Raw genomic sequence first — 20,729 nt, 5'->3', positions numbered from 1 at the left:
TAGCCTGGGTCACTGCGTGAGAAGAGTGAGCAACTGAGCTGGTGGGGTGTCCCCAGCTTGGTTTGTGTGGATCTTGTATCTGGCCTTCTTGCGGGGTACCACTGCACCAGGATGGGGGACGTCACTGGTGAACCAGCCTGCCGAAGTGCCACCTGCTCAGGCTGTGGACGTCACTGGTGAACCAGCCTGCCGAAGTGGCACCTGCTCAGGCTGTGGAAGAGGATATGTGCAGTATATTTACATGCTATGACATGTAGTCTCCAAACAATTAATGGCAAAATTCACACTGGGTCCTATCCTTTGGGCCACACGTCAGAAAGACTGCACACGCATGCCTCTAGATCTGACAGGGTGGAACTTCATGAATCAAGAGGAAGCAGTGGCTAGGAAAGGTATTCACATCAATATGGAAGATAAAGTAGGGATGATATATGTAAATGTAAATGTAAAATGTAAATGTACAGGAATTTATATAGCGCAAATTACCGAGCGGTTTCTAAGCGCTTGCTTAGGGAACCCGTCCTGGTATTCCCCTGTGAGATAACCCCGGCAGGGTATCCGCAAGGTGAAAGCCAGGCATCCCGCCGCGAGGGGCCGTTGTGGAGATTAAGCAAGCTATTGCCCAGAGTCGCAGAGTGTGAACCCGTGAATCGAGTAGGCACCAGAGCGAGAATTGTCGAGTCCATGGACATTTTAGGACTCAAGACCCCGCCGAGCCGGGAATTGAACCCTGGTCCCGGGCTGACCTCTGCTTCCAGGTCTGCCTCCTCTAACCAGTGAGCCACACTTCTCCACATGCTTCAGGAAGGAAGATCTCAGGGCTAGATTGAGACAACAATATCAGGACTGTGGGGGCACCTGAATATGCTGGACTGACCAGAACTAGTTTGGACTAGGCAAAGGCCTCTCTGCCTTCAGAGAACAAAGGGGAAATGAGTATAAAAGAGGGGAGCCAGACCTCAGAACTTTGGATCACTTTTGGGAAACAAGAAAAAACCTTTGCTGAGGAGAGGGACCAGAGAGACTGAGGAGAGACTATCCCTAAGCGTGAGGGATTGACCTGCAGTGGTTGCCTGACTGACAAAGAGAGGAAAAGGGACTTTGTGCTACTTTCATTCAACTTGTGAAGTATCTCCAAGGGCTTGAGATAGAGCTTGCCTCCTGCTGAAGTCTCAGGGACAACAGACTTCACCCACTAGCTCCCCAAGAGTTTTTTGGAAGTGCCTGCAGTTGTGTTGGGCTTTCTGAGGGACTGCGTGTCGCTAGGAGCTGGGAGCGTGACTCACGAAGAAGAAGCGTGTCGCCGAACTGCCGCTTCACAAAGCGAAAGCGCCTCGCATCGCCGGAGAAGAGGATCGATGTCGCACCAGACGCTACCGCATCATCGGAAAAGTGCGTCGCAGCAGCTGTTGTTGCATTGCTGGGAAAGCGTGTCGCAGCTGCAGCTGTCGCATCGTTGCCGAAGCGCCTCGCATAGCCGGGGAAGAGGATCGACGTCGCATCAGACGCCGCTGCATCACCGGGAAGCATGTTGCAGGGCCTGTCGAAGCTCAGATGAATCGTTGGGTAGCCGCACGGCTGTCGGGCATGCACCCATCGTGTCGCGTCAAGGAGAAGGCGCAATTTTTATTAATTGCACCGGATCTTCATCGCATTGCGGCGCTACTGGTCGCATCGCCACGGAAGCGCAGTAAGAAACCAACGCATCACCTCGCCGAGAAGAACCGACGCATCTCCTACGCTTCACCGTTCTTGCGTGTAAGGAGCCAACGAATCACCTTAATTGGAACACTTTCATAGTATAGCGTTACGCATCCAAAGGTAAATTGAACTCAAAGTGTTGCAATTTACATCTTAAGAGAACTAAGCTAAGTCTACCATTTTTAAAGTACAGTATTATGGATTTTTGTTGTTTGTGGACTTCTGTTAAGGCTATATAAAAATACTTATTTTCATACTAAAGCTTGAGTGAGAAAGGACGTTGCTGTTTGCTGTGTCCCCTGCTTGAGGAAGATCTCAAACGGCTTGAACTGAGCTTGCTTTCTGTTCTGAAGTCTCAGGGACACAAAAACTTCACCACCAGCTCCCCTGAACTTCCTTGCTTGGAGTTCTGACCTGCTAAGGAGTGCCTGCTGTTGTTTTGGACCTCTGGAGGCTGTTTTCCGCTGGGAGCTGGGAAAAGTAACGCAACTTTTAGAAGCGTGATGCATCTGCACCTGTTTCTGACGCATCGCTGAAGAAATCGTCGCAGCGCCCGCCTGCGGCTCAAGAAATTACTGCATGTCGAATTGAGTGCACCGATCTCCGAAGTCGGAGATCACCGCACCGATTCCAACACAAGAATTATCACACCGAGGCGCCACGTCTGTCGCATCGTTGGGTGACGCAGTAAGAAACTGACGCATCACCTCCCCACGCAGTAAGAAACCTACGCATCACCTCCTCTCCAGGAAGGAACCGGCCCATCATCTCCCCTGCGCAGCAGCAAGGAACCGACGCATGGTCCAATCCTCCACACATCTCGCACAAACATTCTGACCATTAACCAGTTCTGGCTGGATATCCTCCTTGCTTCTCATGGAGATTTTCCTCTCAGGACCTGCTAGGCACTGTATTTAGACCTGAGATCACCGATACTATTGGAGATAACTTTGATCCTAACTTTGATCTTAACGTGGGATCAGTTGAGCACTTTCAAACTATCTGGGAGGCTTTCAAAGTCTATATTTGAGGTGAACATAGCTAAACATTATGCGGTCTTAAAGTGTATATGGAATTGTTTGACAGAAATTGAGGAGAACAGTCTCATGCACAAACACTTCAAAATCCATTCAAGAACCGCCGAAACTAAGCTCCTGGAAGACCGACATGGAAGACCGACATGGACTGGTGCATGCTCCAGGAGAAAACAGTGTACGTGGCACGTGGATGTCCACGGAAATGGTTAGAAGTTTGGTCCAAATGGAATGAGTATAGAGGCAACATATGTGAGCCCCCCAAAATTGTCCCATTGGACGAGCCACTCAGATTGTAAATAGAACTCTGGTGTTCTGCCATATACACTCTAAAAATGTAAAAGCTTGGTACGATTTGTGTTCTCCCACGACGCACATGTGATTAAGATGTATTTGGATTGTGTTGACCACTGCCTGTTTTGTGTTGTTAATAAAAACAGAATTTAAAAAAAAAGAAAATCCATTCAAGGCTAGGTGTATACGTTGATTGAGTTGTCAAAGTAGCTAAATATCTGGACAAATGTGCAGTGGCTAAAGTGTATGGAGAGGGTGAGCTTCCAAGCAGTACTTTTGCATAATTACTGCATCCCAGTTGGTCTATGGGGTACGTATTTAGCATTATATCGTCCAACACAAACCAATAAACAACTCCCAAAACGATAGCTGAGAGATTTAAACTGTATCACTTTACTCCTTCCGTTTGGTGACAATAAGGAGATATATTGAAGACTTCACTATGGCATGGTTCAAACATGCAGAGAGGAAGGTGTTGCTTGACCCATCAACAAAAGAGATTTTTTTTAAAGTTAATCAAGGGCATGCCAAACAGCCGCGATCTCACAACTATTATTACGGATTTAATGAGGAACTGGCCCCTCACTTCATAAAGCTATTTGAGTAGGTGATTGAGAGAAGCCATCTCCCACCCATGAAGTGAGAAGCTTTGGAAGTCACTATCATTCAGCCTGACTAACCTACAGATCTTTACTCTTTGTATAAATTGTTCTCATTCTAAAAATAACAGACACCAAAATTCTTGCAAATATCATGGCTAACTCAATAACCCTGTATGTGTTGAGTCTGGTTCTCCCAGAATAGTCCGGTTTTATACTTTGAAGGTCAATTTCACATAATCAATGGACGTTCTTCCACACTATTTCGCAATCACATCCTAGAGTAAATCGTGTGCAAATATTTTTATATGCAGGCATTTGACTTGGTTGAGTGAAAATACATGTTTGCAGTGCTCATCACGATTGGTGTCGGGGAGATGTTTTCTACACGCAACCCCCCCTGCTTGAATCAATTGCTGCATTACGGTGCAATAAACATACGCACCCGAATGGGAGAGGGCTGCCTGCTCTCGCCACTCCTGTATGCTATTGTAGCTAAATCGTTCGCCTGCGCCCTAGAGAGTGTCACTAACAGAGAGGGCTACGATTTCCAGGTTACAAGCTGGTTCTTCCAGCTTATGCCGGTGACCTCCAACTCCATGTATGGAATCTGCAAATTTACATATCACCAATTATTTGTGAAACTTTGCAATTTCCAACTGTTTAAAGTAGTTTTTGTTAACTGAGCCCACAGCAGATAGAAAAATAGAAACAACGTTACCAAGATTCCATAGTTGTGTGAGGCATAACCTCACCAATTATACATACCAATATTTTCGGCAACCTTTGAGAGAAAAAGTGGAAGTATTGTCTTTGTCTAATTACATGCATAGGGGTATAGATATTTTAAGAGTAAGAATTTAACAAAACAAATTAGAAGTATCGACAGTCTAGGTTTAACAAAATCATAAGTCTACTCCTCCTAAACGGGCAGAATGGACATGAATGTCACACTGCAATATGGACCAGTAATCGAAGCTTAAACACCATGCACATTCTAATGCAGGACTTACCCGCAAGAATATCTGCTTCATCCATGAAATGGGTACTAAAGACTGTCACACAGTCAGCTTTTCGTTGTTTCAAAAGCTTCCACACTACATGTCGAGAACACGGATCCATGCCAGCTGTAGGTTCATCTAGGAGTAATACCTAGATCAACATTAGAAATCAAAAACATATTTACTGCATTACTGAAGAGCAGAGCACAAACTGTTAGTAGATAGACAGTATACACACAGAAAATATACCCGGATTCAAGAATGAGATTTAATGGACAGAAAGCATGATAGTTTTAATGATCTGATGGAAATGCAAATATATAGCAGGCTGGACAATCAAAGCTTACTCTCAGAGACTGGCGTAGTATTATGTGTCATTCAGGTAGCTCCAGAAACACTGACATTTAATATTGACCAAGTGGTATTATCGTTTTGTGGTCTCAGAACATACAGATGCAGCTGCATGTCAAAGATAGCATTGTATAAAAGTATACACAAAGAGGGCTTTTTGTCAGCTCTTGCTCATGATTACATGGTTTACTATCAATCGAGCATCCCTGCTCCTCACTGGATGGTTTTCCAACCTACACTGTTGTTGTCCACCAGTGACACACAGCCTGTTTGCCCTTGCTTTTGAATGGATAAGGTGAATCCTTTTGTTCTGGGACTACTACTTTTTTACATTCATTGTTTAGCACTCCACAAGAGTCCATGTCTTGCTCTTTCCCATGCTCACGCACAACTCATCGATCACTACCCTAAGGCCCTCCCCTCCCGATACTCCTCTGTGGCATGTAAGCAGACGGCCTTGGTGATGCCATGGATGTTGCCACCCTCCTCCCTTTCCTAGTTTCTCTTGCTACCCTCCTTCCTGATGCTTCTATATGGTATGCCGGATACAGGATGCCAGTGTTGGGGATGCTCTTGATGTTGTCTGCCCCCTTCACTCATCTTGTCTTTCTCCTTTCACCCTCCCTCACGGCTCTCCTCTGCGGCACACCAGGAGCTAGATAGAGGCCTTAGTGATGCTTTGGATGTTGCTCTACTGCATTTTCCTGTGCCCTTCTCCCACATCATGGTGGTAGCTGCTTTTAGCTTTGCCAATGCTAGTTGATTTTAAAATGTGCTGTGATGCTACGTCATGAACAGCAGCTGTAGAGAAAACAATATTTCCTATGCTTTCAAGATGACTGCTGTGTTGAATCATCACACTGCATCAAACAATTTGGCAGCCATCTTGAAAGTATAGAAAACATTGCTTTCTGTGCTTTGGAATAGACCATCACATTGTCTCATGCAATCTGATGACAAAACTTGTGTTGGTTCACACAACACATTAGCTAACTTTAAAGTATACTTTTAACGTAGTCTGTCATCGCGGTTGACTTTGCCAATGCAGGCATATTTTAAGAGCCTTCGGCACTGGCAAGGTCAATAATGTCACCCGCAAAGCTTTGGCAAAGGGAGACCGATTTGCTTTACCAATGCTTGTTATGAAACGGATAACAAATTAAATAAAGTTGTTATACTCAGTAACACAAAGAAATCCTATGGTATGAAGCAATTTCAGTGCTTTCTCATAACCATTACATTTCTATGCAAATCAGGGGGTACATGTGGGAAATCGGAGACTCAGCTATATGAACTTAACCTAGGAGCTAAGAGAGGAGTCTCCTTTTGCTAATTGTACTGGGGTTTGAGATTCTTACTGTACGTAATCTCTTATGTGAATTTTCAGGTACTCAGGAGAAATCAAAGTATCTGTGGTTTAAATGGGCCACCAGATCTGTAGAGGTGAGGAACAGAACAACTCTCTACAGTTCTTCAGCGGTAGCGAACAGCCCAGTCTGTGTCAGTCAGCCTGTGGTGGTGCAAGATTTCAACTTCTTGATTCATAGGTGGTGGGAGAGGATTGTTGTCGCTACGTGAATCTGAAGACAGAGTTGGGTATTCATAAAGGTAACTTGCACTTGTGAGTAATATACAAGAGTAATTTACTCTTACATATTTAGTAACTTTACTACTTTGGGCTATTCACAAAGTCAGGTCTCCACCCCTTAAAAGCGGGGCAGAGCTAAATGTACAAGTGTACCTTACTGTGCCATAATGAAACATATGGATTTTCCTAAACATTACTATACAAGGCTCTCCGCCCTGACTGCGGAGAACTCCCTCCATTAAAGTATAGGGAAATTAAAACGTTTCATGTTAAATATTATTGTAAATTAATGTTATATATATTTTTTTAAATGAAGAACAAATCGCTAAAACACTATTACCTTAATTTTGAATGAAGAAAGAGAGCTGAAGTTTAAATTAAAAAATAAATTTACATCAAGCAAAAAAGTTATGCGTTAATTATTAAATGTGAAGTTAAGAAATAAAGGTAATTTGATATTTTATTATAATGCAATGTTACATTAATGTTTAAATTTAAAAAGGTTAACATTTTATAATTAAATAATAAATAGGTATTATTTTTAGAATTTTTTATGAACATGAAATTATATTTATTCATATTTTGAACCATTTTAATAATTTTAATTTAATTATAAAATGATTTCCTATAGGAAGTCCCTATCGCTATTATTTTCTATAGCCATGTGTGGTGCTGGACTTACTTCAGCTCAGAGGTGGAGTAATTTACTATTGCTTGGGCCAGTTTTTGGCTGAAGTAAATTTAGAAGTGCAGTTTGTGAATAGCAATGGGCTTACTCTTTTGTGAGTGGGTGCAAGCCTCTCCCTAAACCTCTCCTTTTGTCTCCCATTTAGTATGGGAGGCAAAAGTACTATTATTCATGGGAGGGTGTTGGCCATGTGTGGTGCTGGACTTAATTCAGCTCTAGGCTGGAATAATTTACTACTGTTTGGTCTGTTTTTGGGTGTAGTAACTGTGGGGCTTACTTTTTTAAGAATGGGTGCATGCCCCCCTCTTAACCTCTCCTTACTGCTTTCTAATCCCCTTCTATTTAGTAGTAAATACATTCCATTTCCTAACCACTCACCTCTGTACCTCCTACATTTACTACTAAAACAAAGACTTACGTGTGCACAGACTCCGCAGTCAGGCTGGAGATCTCCACACAGATATTAAAGCGGATGAAGGGATATAATTATGACTAGGGCCCCCGGTTTTATGGTATTTATTTTTTAAACATTTCCGTTTGTATTTATCCATATTTATTGTTTGCCCATCTTATTGGTATTTATCCATACTTATTTTGTGTTTTGAAAATGTATGGAGTCGTAAAGCTGTATATTTCCTTATTTATTTAACTGATGAACATGCACTCATACTTTGCTGCCTGTCGAGTTTTAGCAAATTAAACAGCTGAATACAGCAAAACACTACCCCTACAGGTAAATATGAGCATTATAATACAAACATGTGTTACCATACACCTGCATTTAGGGAAATCTCAACGTATTTTTTACTTCCCATGTTGCCTATCTGCTCAGCTGTTGTCCTAGAAATCACGAAAAACAGCATGGAGATTCACCCACAAGAAGCAACATTTTCTGTATTTTCCACTTATAAAAATAGACAGGAAACACTTTGTTTTCTGTCTGTAATTATCTGTAAAAATCAGTAAAAATGGAAAACCGTGAGCATTAATTATGACTCAAACAGTGATCCACCTGTCACCGATTGTCAGCAGAGACATATGGAGCTGCTAGCACTACAAAGATTATCAAACCAAAAAAACACAACACTGATAGTGTGTGTCAGTGAACAACATACTACAGCGCTGGTCATAAGACTCATGACTCAGATCTCTTGCTCCAGGACACATACTGATCAAGCAGTTCAAATGGGAAGTAGGTTGTCACATCAAGATTGTGCAAGGGGGACCCGGCGCTTGGAGGATTTTGAGAACAGGGCACGTCGCTGTAATGTTCGCGTGGTTAGTGTGCCGGAGAATCCAGAACTCCACTCGGTTGATCTCCTGGTTGAAGACCTCATCCAAAACCACCTTTCTCCGTCTGGCCTTAGTAAATTTTTCACAGTGGAGTGCGCACATCGTGTTCCGGGGGGCCAGGGCAAGCCAGGCGCCCCGCCGAGACCTATTGTTGCAAAGCTTTTCCACTATAGAGATCGGGACGCTATCCTGCAGGCCTCGCGGGTGAAGGGCCCGGTGGCCTTTGAGAATGCCACGGGGAACTTTTATCCGGACTTTTCCCAACAGGTCCAGAAGCAGCGTATGGGATTTCGTGGTGCCAAGAAGCGTCTTAGAGACATGGGGATGCGTTACGCAATGCTCTTTCCGACCAGGCTGCGGGTGGAGTATAATGATCGAACCTTCTTTTTTGATCGGCCAGATGCTGTGAATGACTGGCTGGACTCCCTGCCTCATCGACCTCCTGAGACTGAGTCCGAAGCCCACCCGGGCGGTGCTGAAGGTGGTGTAGAGAGCTGAACATTTCATCTTTGACTGATGCCTTGTTTTGTATAACTTCTCCAGGGATGTAAGCCTATGTTCCTCACCTCACATATGTTTTGATGTATGATCTTTTTCTCGTCATTGGTTTGATCGGGGGGCGGGTGGGACGGAGCCTTTCCTCCTCCGGGGTCTTTGTGTAGAATAGGGGTTCTTGGGCGACAGGCACACTGCAGGTTGGGGTGGCTTTTTAGCTTTTTGCAGGGGTGCAGGGTGGGGGGTGTTTTCTTGTTACTTGGGGGGTGGGGGGTTGGGAAGTTCGTTGTTTGTGTGTTCTGTGTTCAAGGCGACTTTATTCTGTATTTGGACTGCTTTTTATGGTCGTGCTCATTGGTGGGGGGTTTGGGCTTTTTCGGGTGGGATGGGGGGTAGCGGGTTGAGATTTGTTTCGTGGAACGTTAACGGTCTGGGAGATCGTATCAAACGAAGTGTGGTGTTGAAATGTATACGACGTTTATCTCCTGACATTGTTTTCCTGCAGGAGACTCATTTGATAGGCAATGTTTGTCATGCAATGAATAGGTGGGGCTATCGCCTCGTAGCACATTCGGGGTTTACCTCGGGTTCCAGGGGTGTGGGTATCCTTATCCGGGCTTCCCTCCCCCTGGCTATTGATGATATTATTCAGGATGACCGGGGGCGGTATGCTGTTCTTGTGGGTCGATATGAAGGCCGTGCCCTCTCCTTATTAACTGTTTATGTGCCCCCCGGCTTGCAGACTTCTACCTTTTCAGATTTGGGCCGTGTCTTGTTGGACCTCCCTGATAGTACTCTCTTTCTGGCTGGTGATTTTAATTCGGTGGTCTCCGGCCTACACGATCGCCACCCCCCTAGGGATACCCCGGCGGCTCAGCAGTGGTTGGGTGGATTTTTGGATACCTTTGGCCTGGTGGATTGCTGGAGGCTCTTGCATCCTACGCAGCTTCAGTACACCTTTCACTCTGGGGCCCATGGGAGTCTGTCTCGGCTGGATTATTTCCTAATGCCTGCGGCTCAGTCCCCAGCGGTGCGTGAGATTGTGCATCTGCCCAGGGGTATCTCTGACCACTCTCCGCTCTGGCTTCGTTTTGAGGTTGGGGTGGAGGCAGTGGGCCGGGTGGCCCCCATTAATCCGTGGTACCTTACCTCCCCCGAGACCCGCACCCTTTTGCTTAAGTCCTTGGACTCGTATTTTCTGGATAACGAGGGGTCGGTTTCCTCTGCTGTGTCCCTATGGGAGGCCTTTAAAACCGTGATTCGTGGGCAGGCCCTCTCCCTTATTGTTGAGGCTAAGAGAGCGAGGAATAGAGAGGTGGTTGATCTTGAGGGGGAGATTTCTGCATTGGAGGAGGGTTTGGAATCTGGTGTCACGCCTGAGAAGCTCCATGCCCTGGGTCTGAAACAATTTGCTTATAAGTCCATGGTCACAGATGCCGCCAAAGTGATGTTTCGGGAGCAACAGGGACGTTTGTATGATGTGGGTGACAAAGCGGGTAAATTGCTGGCATGGCTGGAAAAGAAGGAGAGAGCTAATCGTGTGGTACCCGTGATTCAGTCTGCGGGTGGTGTGAGTGTAACGGACCCGATTGGAATAGTTGACCGGTTTGCCGATTACTTCCGTGTGGTGTATACCCCTGTGTCTGTGAGGGATGTGGTTGACTCTCGCCTTCTCTTGCGTGATATAGCCCTGCCCATTGTTTCCGATTTAGACCGTGTGGCGTTGGACTCCCCCTTTACGGTTGACGAGATAGCTACTGCCATCCGTTCTCTCCATTCGGGCAAAGCATTGGGCCCGAACGGGTTGCCAATCGAATTGTACAAGTTGCGTCCCGATAGGGTGGCTCCGTATCTTCGCGCCATGTTTCTGGAGTCCCGGGAACGGGGTATTCTCCCTTATGATCAGAGACTGGCCACAATAGTTGTCATCCCCAAGGAGGGTAAACCACGTGATCTTTGTTCCTCCTATAGGCCCATATCCTTGCTAAATGTTGAACCCAAGGTATTGGCGAAACTCCTGGCATCCCGTCTCTTGACGGTCATTAGTGACTTGGTCCATCCGGATCAATCTGGATTTATCCCGCATCGCAACACGGCTCTGAACTTACGTCGTCTTCACGGTGCGGTCGCGAGGGCGGGGCTTCTGACGGAGCCGGCCATTTTGGCATCGTTGGATGCTTCCATGGCCTTCGACACGGTGGAGTGGCCTTATCTTTGGGCGGCTCTTGAGAAATTTGGTTTTGGGCCTGAGTTTATTGGTTGGGTCCAGTTACTGTACGCGGAACCTCTGGCGCAAGTAGTGGTGAATGGTAGGGTCTCGGCTCCTTTCACCCTTGGTAGGGGTACCAGTCAGGGATGCCCCTTGTCTCCGTTACTGTTTGCTCTCGCCTTGGAACCACTGGCTGCTTGGCTCCGGTGGGAACCTTCCCTCAAGGGGATTCGCTGGTCTCCGGACTTTGAGGACCGCGTTTCGCTTTACGCGGACGATATCCTTTTATATCTCACCTCCCCGCGTAAATTTCTGTCTGTTCTGTTTGACGTTCTTGCTTCCTTTGGAGCCAACTCGGGCCTTGTTATTAACTGGACCAAGTCCTGTGTATATGTTCTTTCGGGTGTTCTGCCCCCCTTGCCGAGCAGACTTCCTATTCAGGTGGTCCAATCGGGTTTCAAGTATTTAGGGATTTTTATTACGTTGGACCCGACGCTCCGCTTTGAGCGTAATCTCCTACAACCGTTGCTTAGATTGCGCTTGGATGTGGCCCGTTGGCGTAGGCTTCCTTTGTCTCCTCTGGGCAGGGCGGCCCTGTTTAAAATGATGTCCTTGCCGCGATTCCTTTACGCGCTCCAAAACTCCTATGACGCTATTCCTAAGACCTATTTCCAAGAGATTGAGAGTCTTCAACGGCAATTGATATGGGATGGGCGTCCGCGTATCGCACTCGCAAAGCTCACCATCCCTTGGTATGACGGGGGCATGGCGCTCCCCGATATCAAGCGATATTACTGGGCTTCCCAGTTGTCTGCCATTAATCACGTGATGTTTTCCCCGGATCGTAATCCTGCATTCGAGATGGATAGACTCCAGCTTCCGGGTGGGGACTTTACTAGAGCGCTTTATTCTCGATCGGCCGGGCGCCATCTTGTGGGCCCATCCAAGATCGCAGTAACTGTATGGCGAGCTGCGAATGTGAGTTTGGGGTGGGAGGATCGCTTGACGTTGGCGACGCCACTTTATGCCTCGGAACGTTTGGGCGGACTTTGGTCTACCAAGGGTTTCGACCGCTGGGATGTGATTGGGATTTGTAAAGTGGGTGATGTGTGCTCGAACGGTTGTGTGAAGTCGTTCCAGGCCCTCCAGGCGGAATATGGTTTGAGTGGTAGGGAATTTTTTCGCTACCTGCAGGTCCGGCACGCCCTCGCCTCAGTCTTGGTTCCTGATGAGGCCCTGCCTGAATCTTCTCCCCTCGAGGACCGTGTCCTTGATGGGCATCTTCCCGATAGTACTATTTCTCTGATTTACAAGAAATTGATCAATAATCGGGCGGACTTATTGGTCCGACTTCGGGAGGCTTGGGTTGGCGATGGGTTGGAGCTGGACGACGAGGATTGGCAGTCGGCACTCTCTTCTCCCAAGGAGGTGGCCATTCCTGCCCGTCTCCGTTTGGTTCAACTTAAGATTCTTCATCGAGTTTATGTCACGGGTCCGCGTCTGGTGACGATGGGCTTTTCTTCGGATGGGCTATGTAAGCGTGGTTGTGGTTTGAGTGCGACCTTTTTACATATCCTGTGGGAGTGCCCGATTGTAGCGGCTTACTGGACTGCTGTGCTTGAGGTGATGACTGCTGTGACGGGTGTGGCCCTGTGGCCGGAGCCTAGACGATGTCTGTTGAATGTGTGGGAGCCCGCTGACTACTCTGTGGCCCAGACCAGATGGGCTACCCTGGGTTACATGATTGCGAAGCGGGATGTTGCGCAACTCTGGGGCGCTTCCAGGCCCCCTGAGGTCTCGAAATGGGAAGACAACATGGACTGGTCCATGTTTCGTGAGAAGACGGTTTATGTGGCCAGGGGCAGACCCAGGGCGTGGACGAAGGTTTGGGGCCAGTGGAATGATTATCGTGGGGATATTTGCACCCCTCCCCTTGTAGGCACTGCTGAGATTGTCCTATCTCCCTAGACGAGCGTTCCCGGAACCTTTCCATACGGGTTTTTTTTTTTCTATATTTCCGGTTCTCCCCGCTGCTCCCCTCCCCCCCTCCCGACTTGGTTCGAGCCTCTGGGCTCTGGGTCTGTTCTCCTGATCGTGGACCATCCCCTCCGTTCTTTGGGCTGACCTTAATTATCGTGCATTCGCCTTTTAGTGTTTGTTATTTTTTTGTAAAATAAAAAATTTAAATTGCTCTGTGATATATGTAGAGTAATGCTTTGTGCTCGAGCTGTGCCTGACCACGGGTGTACATTTCTATTTCATGCGTTGTGCCTTGTTATTAGCGGCCAGCCCGTGAGGTTGTAGGCCCATTCTTGTACTTTTCTATGCTTGCTCCAATAAAGGTTTTTGAACAAAAAAAAAAAAAAAAAAAAGATTGTGCAAGGGACTAATGTCTCTACATATATTTAAACGTACAAAAACGGTTTCCTACATGCTAGTGGGGCCTAAACCTTGCCATACAACCCATTTTAATAATACAACGGAAAAAAAATTAATTGGCAAAGCCAGTAGATCTGGCATTGGCAAGCTTGCCATGTTTTAAGTATGTATTACTTTGGGCCTTATGATGACTTTAACGGTCTTGAAGAGGGGGGCCGTCACGCTGCAGCTCCGAGACCACCAAGGTCATAAACAACTGCCCATCAGAGTATGACTTATTTTTACTCTGGCGGGCAGTTCTTTGGCGGTCCTAATGCAATGGGAGGATCAAAGGAAGTTCCTGCAGACCATGGACTATCAAGTCCATGCCCTGCAGGAACTAGGGGTGCATGCACACAGGGGAAGGGGGGGGGCGCAACAGGTGGCCCCTTGAATGCACCCCATGCCACAGAGGCAAAAGGGGGCCATGCATTCCCCCTTTGTTTCCTCACCGCCACACCTTTCATGGCGGTCACATCGCCATGAAAAGGGCCGCAGTGAGGAAACTCCTAATATGCTTGATGTTGGGGCAGTGGCACTGCCATCATAATAGGGGTCTCAGACTGCAGCAGTCCTGTGGTGGTGGTGGTCCAACTGCCACAGTCCTAATGCTGTTGGCGGACCGTCACCACAAATTTGGTGTTCTATTGGATAGCCAAACTCGTATTAAGGGCCTTTGTGTGAACATAAGCCATATGCTCAATGCTAAGCAGCCACGGGACAAAGTGGGCTGACCCACTTCCTTATGACGTATGCTGTGCTGGGTGCAAGCCAAATGTGACGGACACTTAAGCAGACCAATGTATGAAAAGGGCTGACCAAAAGACCCTATATGTATGAATGACACAGGAGTGGTTCCCACTGTGTAGCTGTAGTCAGGTCCTTTTTTCCACAGATGATGAGATTTTATTGTTTTCCCCAAACCTTTGGTGCTGTATCACAAATCTGCATAAAACGGACAAAAAAAACTAGGCTTCTTCACGAAAAAGTCCAGGTCAATCCATCAGGCTGGGGCTAGGAAAAAGGATGGGCAGTCAAATTGCTGAATTCCCATGTTAATTTACATAATAGATGCAGCTCTCTGATACAGAAAAAATGGCTGGAGGTAAGGTGTTATGCAAAATTTTGCATTAAGTTTGAACTTTACGCAGAATACATGCTTTTGTAATCTGGAGGTTTTTTAAGAATATAGTTAGAGATGCTTGGGTTGGGTTTGAAGGGGCAAAAAAGTTAAGTATATTCATTTTTTCAGTCTATAAAAAAATATATATTTGGATCTTATCATCACACTCAATTATGTCACTTTAATCTTTGTGAATTACTGTGTTTTTTTTTATCATTTTCTAATTTGAGCATATGCCCTGGAGCAACCAGTGCCCAACCATCCATGGACAGCTAATCAAAGGCTATGCGCAGACGGGGTTTTGGTCGCCGGCCCTACACCCAACCCCACGTTGGCAGCCAACCTCTCCATGGATGGCCAATCCACCCCCTGCACTTCAACTTTGGCGGTGTGCAGCTGTAATTGGGCTGCCGTACCTGGCAACTTGCACCCAACCCCTCACAAACATTCAAAACTGCTTACAACCTTCTGGCATGGGGTTGTGCACAGGTCTGCTGTGGTTTGCGCACATGCCATCTGTGGGGATTTGGACACCGAGCCTGAAAGCACCCTGCGCATTACTCCCAGCAGACAACCGATCCCTCATCTGCACACTTTCTCCAACTCTGAGCAGAGCAGGGCTGGATCTACGCCTAATGAAATGTAGGTGGCCACATATGTCCTTGGGTCTGATCCTTCTGGAATACCAAAGAGTCTAAAGTTTTGCCGCCTTTGACTATTCTTCATATCTTCCAGCTTGTTCTGAAGATTCGAGATCTGTATATCATGTTGGTTAGTCAGGATCTCGGTACGAGCGGACGCTTCTTCTACACCTACGTAGTTAAATTGTTTCAGAAGGCTTTTTTAGATTTGTCAGACTGGGACTGGGACTCACAGCTTCAAAGAGTCCATAGACTACCTTTAACTCAAAGAAACGGAGAGAGCAAATTCCCTCGCCCCTTTCTGATCTACTTTGCAAATTTTCTACTGAGACAGGCAGTATCATTTAAAACTAGGTCTAATTCCCCCGTCACAATTGAAAATGTTACCTTCTTTGTCCGTTCGGATTTAAGTAAAGCCACAATGGAAAAACGATGGAAGCTACGTCAGCTTATAGATCCTTTCAAATATCTGGGGGTGGAGGGGGACGACGGAGGCAGGTGTACCTCCAGGAACCAGCTCGCCTCAAAGTAATCAAGGATGGCCATACGTATTTTTTCACAGATGACAAGGAAGCCGAGCTAGCGCTCTCTAAATTTAGCTGATGAATATTAATACTGTAACATGCTTTGTGGCCTATTCAAAAGGGAATGCCAGAATGGGATGGAAAGGGAAACTTCATCTGGAATTTAGTAAATAAGTCCCTAGTTAATGGGGATTTACTTTGTATTATTTCCGAACTTTGTTTTGCTTCCTTGCTATTTTTTTCTTTCCGCCATTTCCCTTTCTTTAAACAACTTTAGACTAGAATAAACTATAACTGGTAGAAATTATCAGAGAAACTTTCTTTCTCTCTTTCTTGTTTTCCTTTTCTTTCTTTTTTTCATAGCAGCATGGGATGCGGGGGGTAGACTCCGTAGCTGCTACTCTGCAAGGCTGCCCTAACAGCGGCAGCAGGACATAGTGGGGTGTTTCCCAAAAGGGACAAGAGGGAGGGGGTGGGAGGTGTGGGTGTAGGGGTGGCTGGTCTTGTGAGGGAGGTGAAAATCTTAAAAACAAAATAACAATAAAAGAATGAGATTTGTAGATGACATTAGGGAAATAGCAACATTTACGTTCAGAGTGGAAGGGGACAATATACTTCTGAAATGTATCGACTGAGATGTCTAGCCCGGAACATTGCAGGCCTCAACAGCAGAAATAAGAGGCGATTAGTTCAGGAGGAGCTCAAAATGTACAATCTCCATGTAGTATTACTTTCAGAGACTCATATTTCTTATAAAGATAGAAAGCTACTAGGGCAACTGGGGTATGATGTAATAGTCTGCTCAGCACTTAATGTTTCAGTCAGAGGGGTTGCTATTTTGAAACAGAAGTAATTAAGATTGGAAGTTATCAAAACCGCTGTGGATAAGGGGGGTAGATGGGCCATAGCCCAATTCATTTTGGAAAAATGTAAATTTGTATTCTGTGTCATATATGGATCAAATATTGATGATCCTTCTATTTTTGACCGGTTAAATATCGAATTGTTGGAATGGGAAGGAGAACTTATAATCATGGGAGATTTTAATTGTATAATGAACTATGAGTTATACACTACCAGGCGGGGAGCTTTTCAACGAATGCGCAAAACACGAACTGCTATTCTAGAAGTAGGGCGCATACATAATATAAAGGATGCTTGGCGAACTATATATCCTAATGTGGCAGGATATACCTACTACTCTGCACCACAAACTATGCTCATGCATAGATATGGTTTGGGTTTCTGATAGCATTCTCGATACTAGTACCATAGAGATATGCCCAAGGGTCACTTCAGACCACAATCCAATTCTTTTTGTTTTTAACACTTCACAAAAAAAACTGGGTCCAAGGTTATTTTCATTTCTTAGGTATTTACTACTAGACTTAGAGTTCAATTTACAACTCAAGAAACATAGCACAGAGTTTATTAATTTTAGTTCTAACTCCACCTTATCTACTTTTGTGTGGGATGCCTGAAAGGCTAGTATAAGGGGATTTGTACAACAGTTTGTATGGAGACAGAACTCAGAATCTAGAAAAGAGACTAGAAACATGGTCGCCAACATTCTGTCGCTGGAATTTCAGTTGTCAGAAGCCCTGTGTCAAGGCTCCCAAGATACCGTGGAGTTGGGTTGTAATCTATTGAATCTCAGGTCTGCTATGAAAAACACCCTCAGAGAGAAAAGCAGTATAAAACTACATAAATTTTAACTGTCTCAATATGAGAGTGGCGACAGAATTGGAAAAATGTTGGCATATAAAGTCGCTGACGATAGGGCCAAAACATTAATTAAGTCAATAAAGGGACCTAATAACACTATTTACAATCAGCCTGTATAGATAATGGAGCAATTTGTTAACTATTACAGAACTCTGTATACTCCTGAAAACGATCCTACTATGACTAGTATACAAATGTATTTGGATACCAACATGATAAAGAATATAGAAGTAGAAGGACTTGATCAATTGACTAGTAACATCACCATGACAGAGCTCAGTCTTGCAATTGCTTCTCTACCACCAGGCAAGGCTACTGGGGAGGACATGCTCCCAGTAGAACTCAACAAAATTTGTACTAATGAATTAGTCCCCCTCTTCTGCCAGGTAATTAATTCAATCGGCAAAGGCGGAAAGGCTCCCAAGTCATGGAACATCGCAAAGATAGTTTAAAAAAAAAAAAAAGAATAAACCTGCTAATGAGTGTGGGTCATACTGACCCATCTCACTCATCAATACAGATGCAAAAGTATTTGCGAAAGTTCTTGCCACGCGATTGGCTCCTTATATTCCAAAACTAGTCAATCCAGCATGGATTTGTCACGGGTAGGGACACTACAGCCCATGTAAAAATGGCTATAACCGCATTTGATGTGGCTGAGACTAATTCCACCCCACTCGGCATGATATTGCTGGACGCTGAAAAAGCTTTCGACCGAGTGGGGTGGGATTATCTCTGGGCCGTAATGACAGCTTTTGGTTTCAAAGGCCAATATTTAAGGTGGATTCAGGCTTTATATGATCACCCAACTGCTAAAATTAGCTATGCTGGCATGACATCTTCTAATTTTATATTATCTAGGGGCACTCGGCAAGGATGCCCTTTGTCACCCTTGCTGTTTGCACTCTCTATGGAACTCCTTCCCTAAATGCTCCGTTTGATTTTGGCCTTCTTTCTTTAAAAATCACAGCTTATACTGACGATATTGCCATATACTCTACAGATGCTATAGAAGTCTTACACGGTATAACTGAGGAAGCTAATAGGTTTGGGGCAATTCTGGATATAAATAAAACTCAGATAAACTATAAACCCCAGGCCCTAGTTCAAGAGATATCCAGGGCAGCCACATATCTGGGTGTCAAAATTTCATCTAAAATAGGGGAAATAATTGCACTTAACTATGAGGCTCTACTAAAAGAAGTATCCGTTATATTGAAAAAATGGCATAAGGTCCCGCTTAGCATCTTAGGCCGGATCAACTTAATCAAAAAGGTTTTGCCAAAATGTCTTTATTTATTTAGATCAATTCCTTTATGCGTTAATAATTCCTTTTTTAAAAACTAACAGGGATCTTTAGTAGCTTCATCTGGGGGTACAAAAAAGCAAGCGGATCAATTGCTTTACTTAAGCTTCCAATCAACAAAGGGGGGCTAAATTTTCCCGACTTTAGGCTCTATTTTTTTGCAACTTTTCTTGGTCGCCTACGTAGCTTATTTAATCCAAATAATCAATATTATTTTCATCAGTTTATGCTGGGTGCGGACTCCAATCAGTTTTTAGCAAGAATAAATTACCCTAATTACTTCAAAAGGGTAAAGTTTAAGACTGTGAGGGAGACTGTGAGAATATGGTTTTTGATCTTGACTATATGTAAAACTTCTTTTTTTCATCCTAAATTATCTTTGTTGGGCAATCCGGGACTTCCTGGAATTTGTAATGATGGAGTGGGTAATACATGGGCTAATTCCAGTATAAAAACTTTAGGGGATTTTTATGGTGTTGGTGGCTTCATGGATTTTGTAACACTTAAAGCTCTTTATAATCTGACTGAAACTATGCGGTTTAAGTATATGCAAATTCGCGATTTCTTTACATGCAAACTGAACATGAGGGAAATTTTTGATTTAGATATTTGGAACTGTCTTTACTCAGTAAAGACTAAATCATTAATTAGCGAGGGTTATAAATGCCTTAACTCCTATAAGGCGGACGACTGTGAGAGACTTGCTATGAAATGGAGCATAAGATTGGGTACTAACATAACTGCTAATTATAGATATGCTTCTTTTTGTAGTATTAATAATTTAGTACAGTCTTCCAGTCTCAGGCTTCAATTATACAATACAATATGCCTTTTATACTATACACCACAAAGAATATCAAAATGGTCCCGAAATAGCTCAATAACCGACCGGTCTAAACGCCCCAAATGCGATCAGATAGCGGCTGATCTAGAACATATGCTTTTTCTGTGTCCAGTACTGTCTGAGTTTTGGTCTGGACTAGAAAATGTTTTGAATCAAAAACTTGTAAAATGTTCTCCCCTTACTGTAACAACGGTACTATTGGGCATCCAACCACTGAATAGCACACAGACAGATTTAATAACTATTTTACTCTCGTGTGCTAGACTGACTATCGCCAGGCCATGGATATCTCCAAAGCCACCTCACATCATGGAATGGTGGTCTTTGGTCAAAGAAACTTACACCATGGAGTCCACACTAGCTAAAATAAGGGGAGTGCGATCATTGATGAAATCAAATAGAATTTGGGGGACCTTTGTTTAATCTCTGTTTAACATCTCAGATGGCCCATGATTGCTAATGTCAAAACTTTCCCCCTTTTTTTTTGGATATATGCTGTTTTATAATTGATTATCCTCTTTCCTCTCGGTTAAATCTTATATGTGTATGGATCTGTAATTATTATATTATTGACCTTATTTTTTAATCTCTTTTTGCTAAAATTTATGTTGTAAACTTTATTCAAATATCTTCTCGTGTTGTTAATAAAAATATATTTTTAAAAAACAGAATTGTAGGTGGCCAACCCCCACCGCACACAGCCTTCGGCCTACACAATAGCGGTTATCCACAAGGTCTGGTCAATGACCAGATCAGTGACAGCTCGTGGAATATGAAGTGGTGAGGCATAAGACAAATTTAAAAACTTTCGCACATGAGGGAAGCGAGCAAGCTGCATGTTTTCTAGGGGGTGTGAAGGAAAATTCCTCCCTTCTTGTAGGTATTTTTAAAGGAA

The 20,729-nt window shown here is 44.6% G+C and overlaps 1 protein-coding gene across 2 annotated transcripts in view; it reads right to left on the bottom strand.

The window, feature by feature from the left end:
- The window catches only part of ABCA5 (ATP binding cassette subfamily A member 5), a 1,464,780-nt gene that overhangs the window by 894,847 nt on the left and 549,204 nt on the right, over positions 1-20,729 (bottom strand). For both annotated transcript variants that reach the window (XM_078654285.1, XM_078654286.1), the window contains exon 15: positions 4,642-4,780. In XM_078654285.1, coding sequence (XP_078510411.1) covers positions 4,642-4,780 — 139 coding nt within the window. The remainder of the gene's footprint in view (positions 1-4,641; positions 4,781-20,729) is intronic.

Source organism: Lissotriton helveticus, chromosome 7 (assembly GCF_964261635.1).
Source record: "Lissotriton helveticus chromosome 7, aLisHel1.1, whole genome shotgun sequence".
Classification (NCBI taxonomy): Eukaryota; Metazoa; Chordata; class Amphibia; order Caudata; family Salamandridae; genus Lissotriton; species Lissotriton helveticus.
Note: the sequence above shows the minus strand (reverse complement) of the source record. Positions and strands in the feature narration are given on the sequence as shown.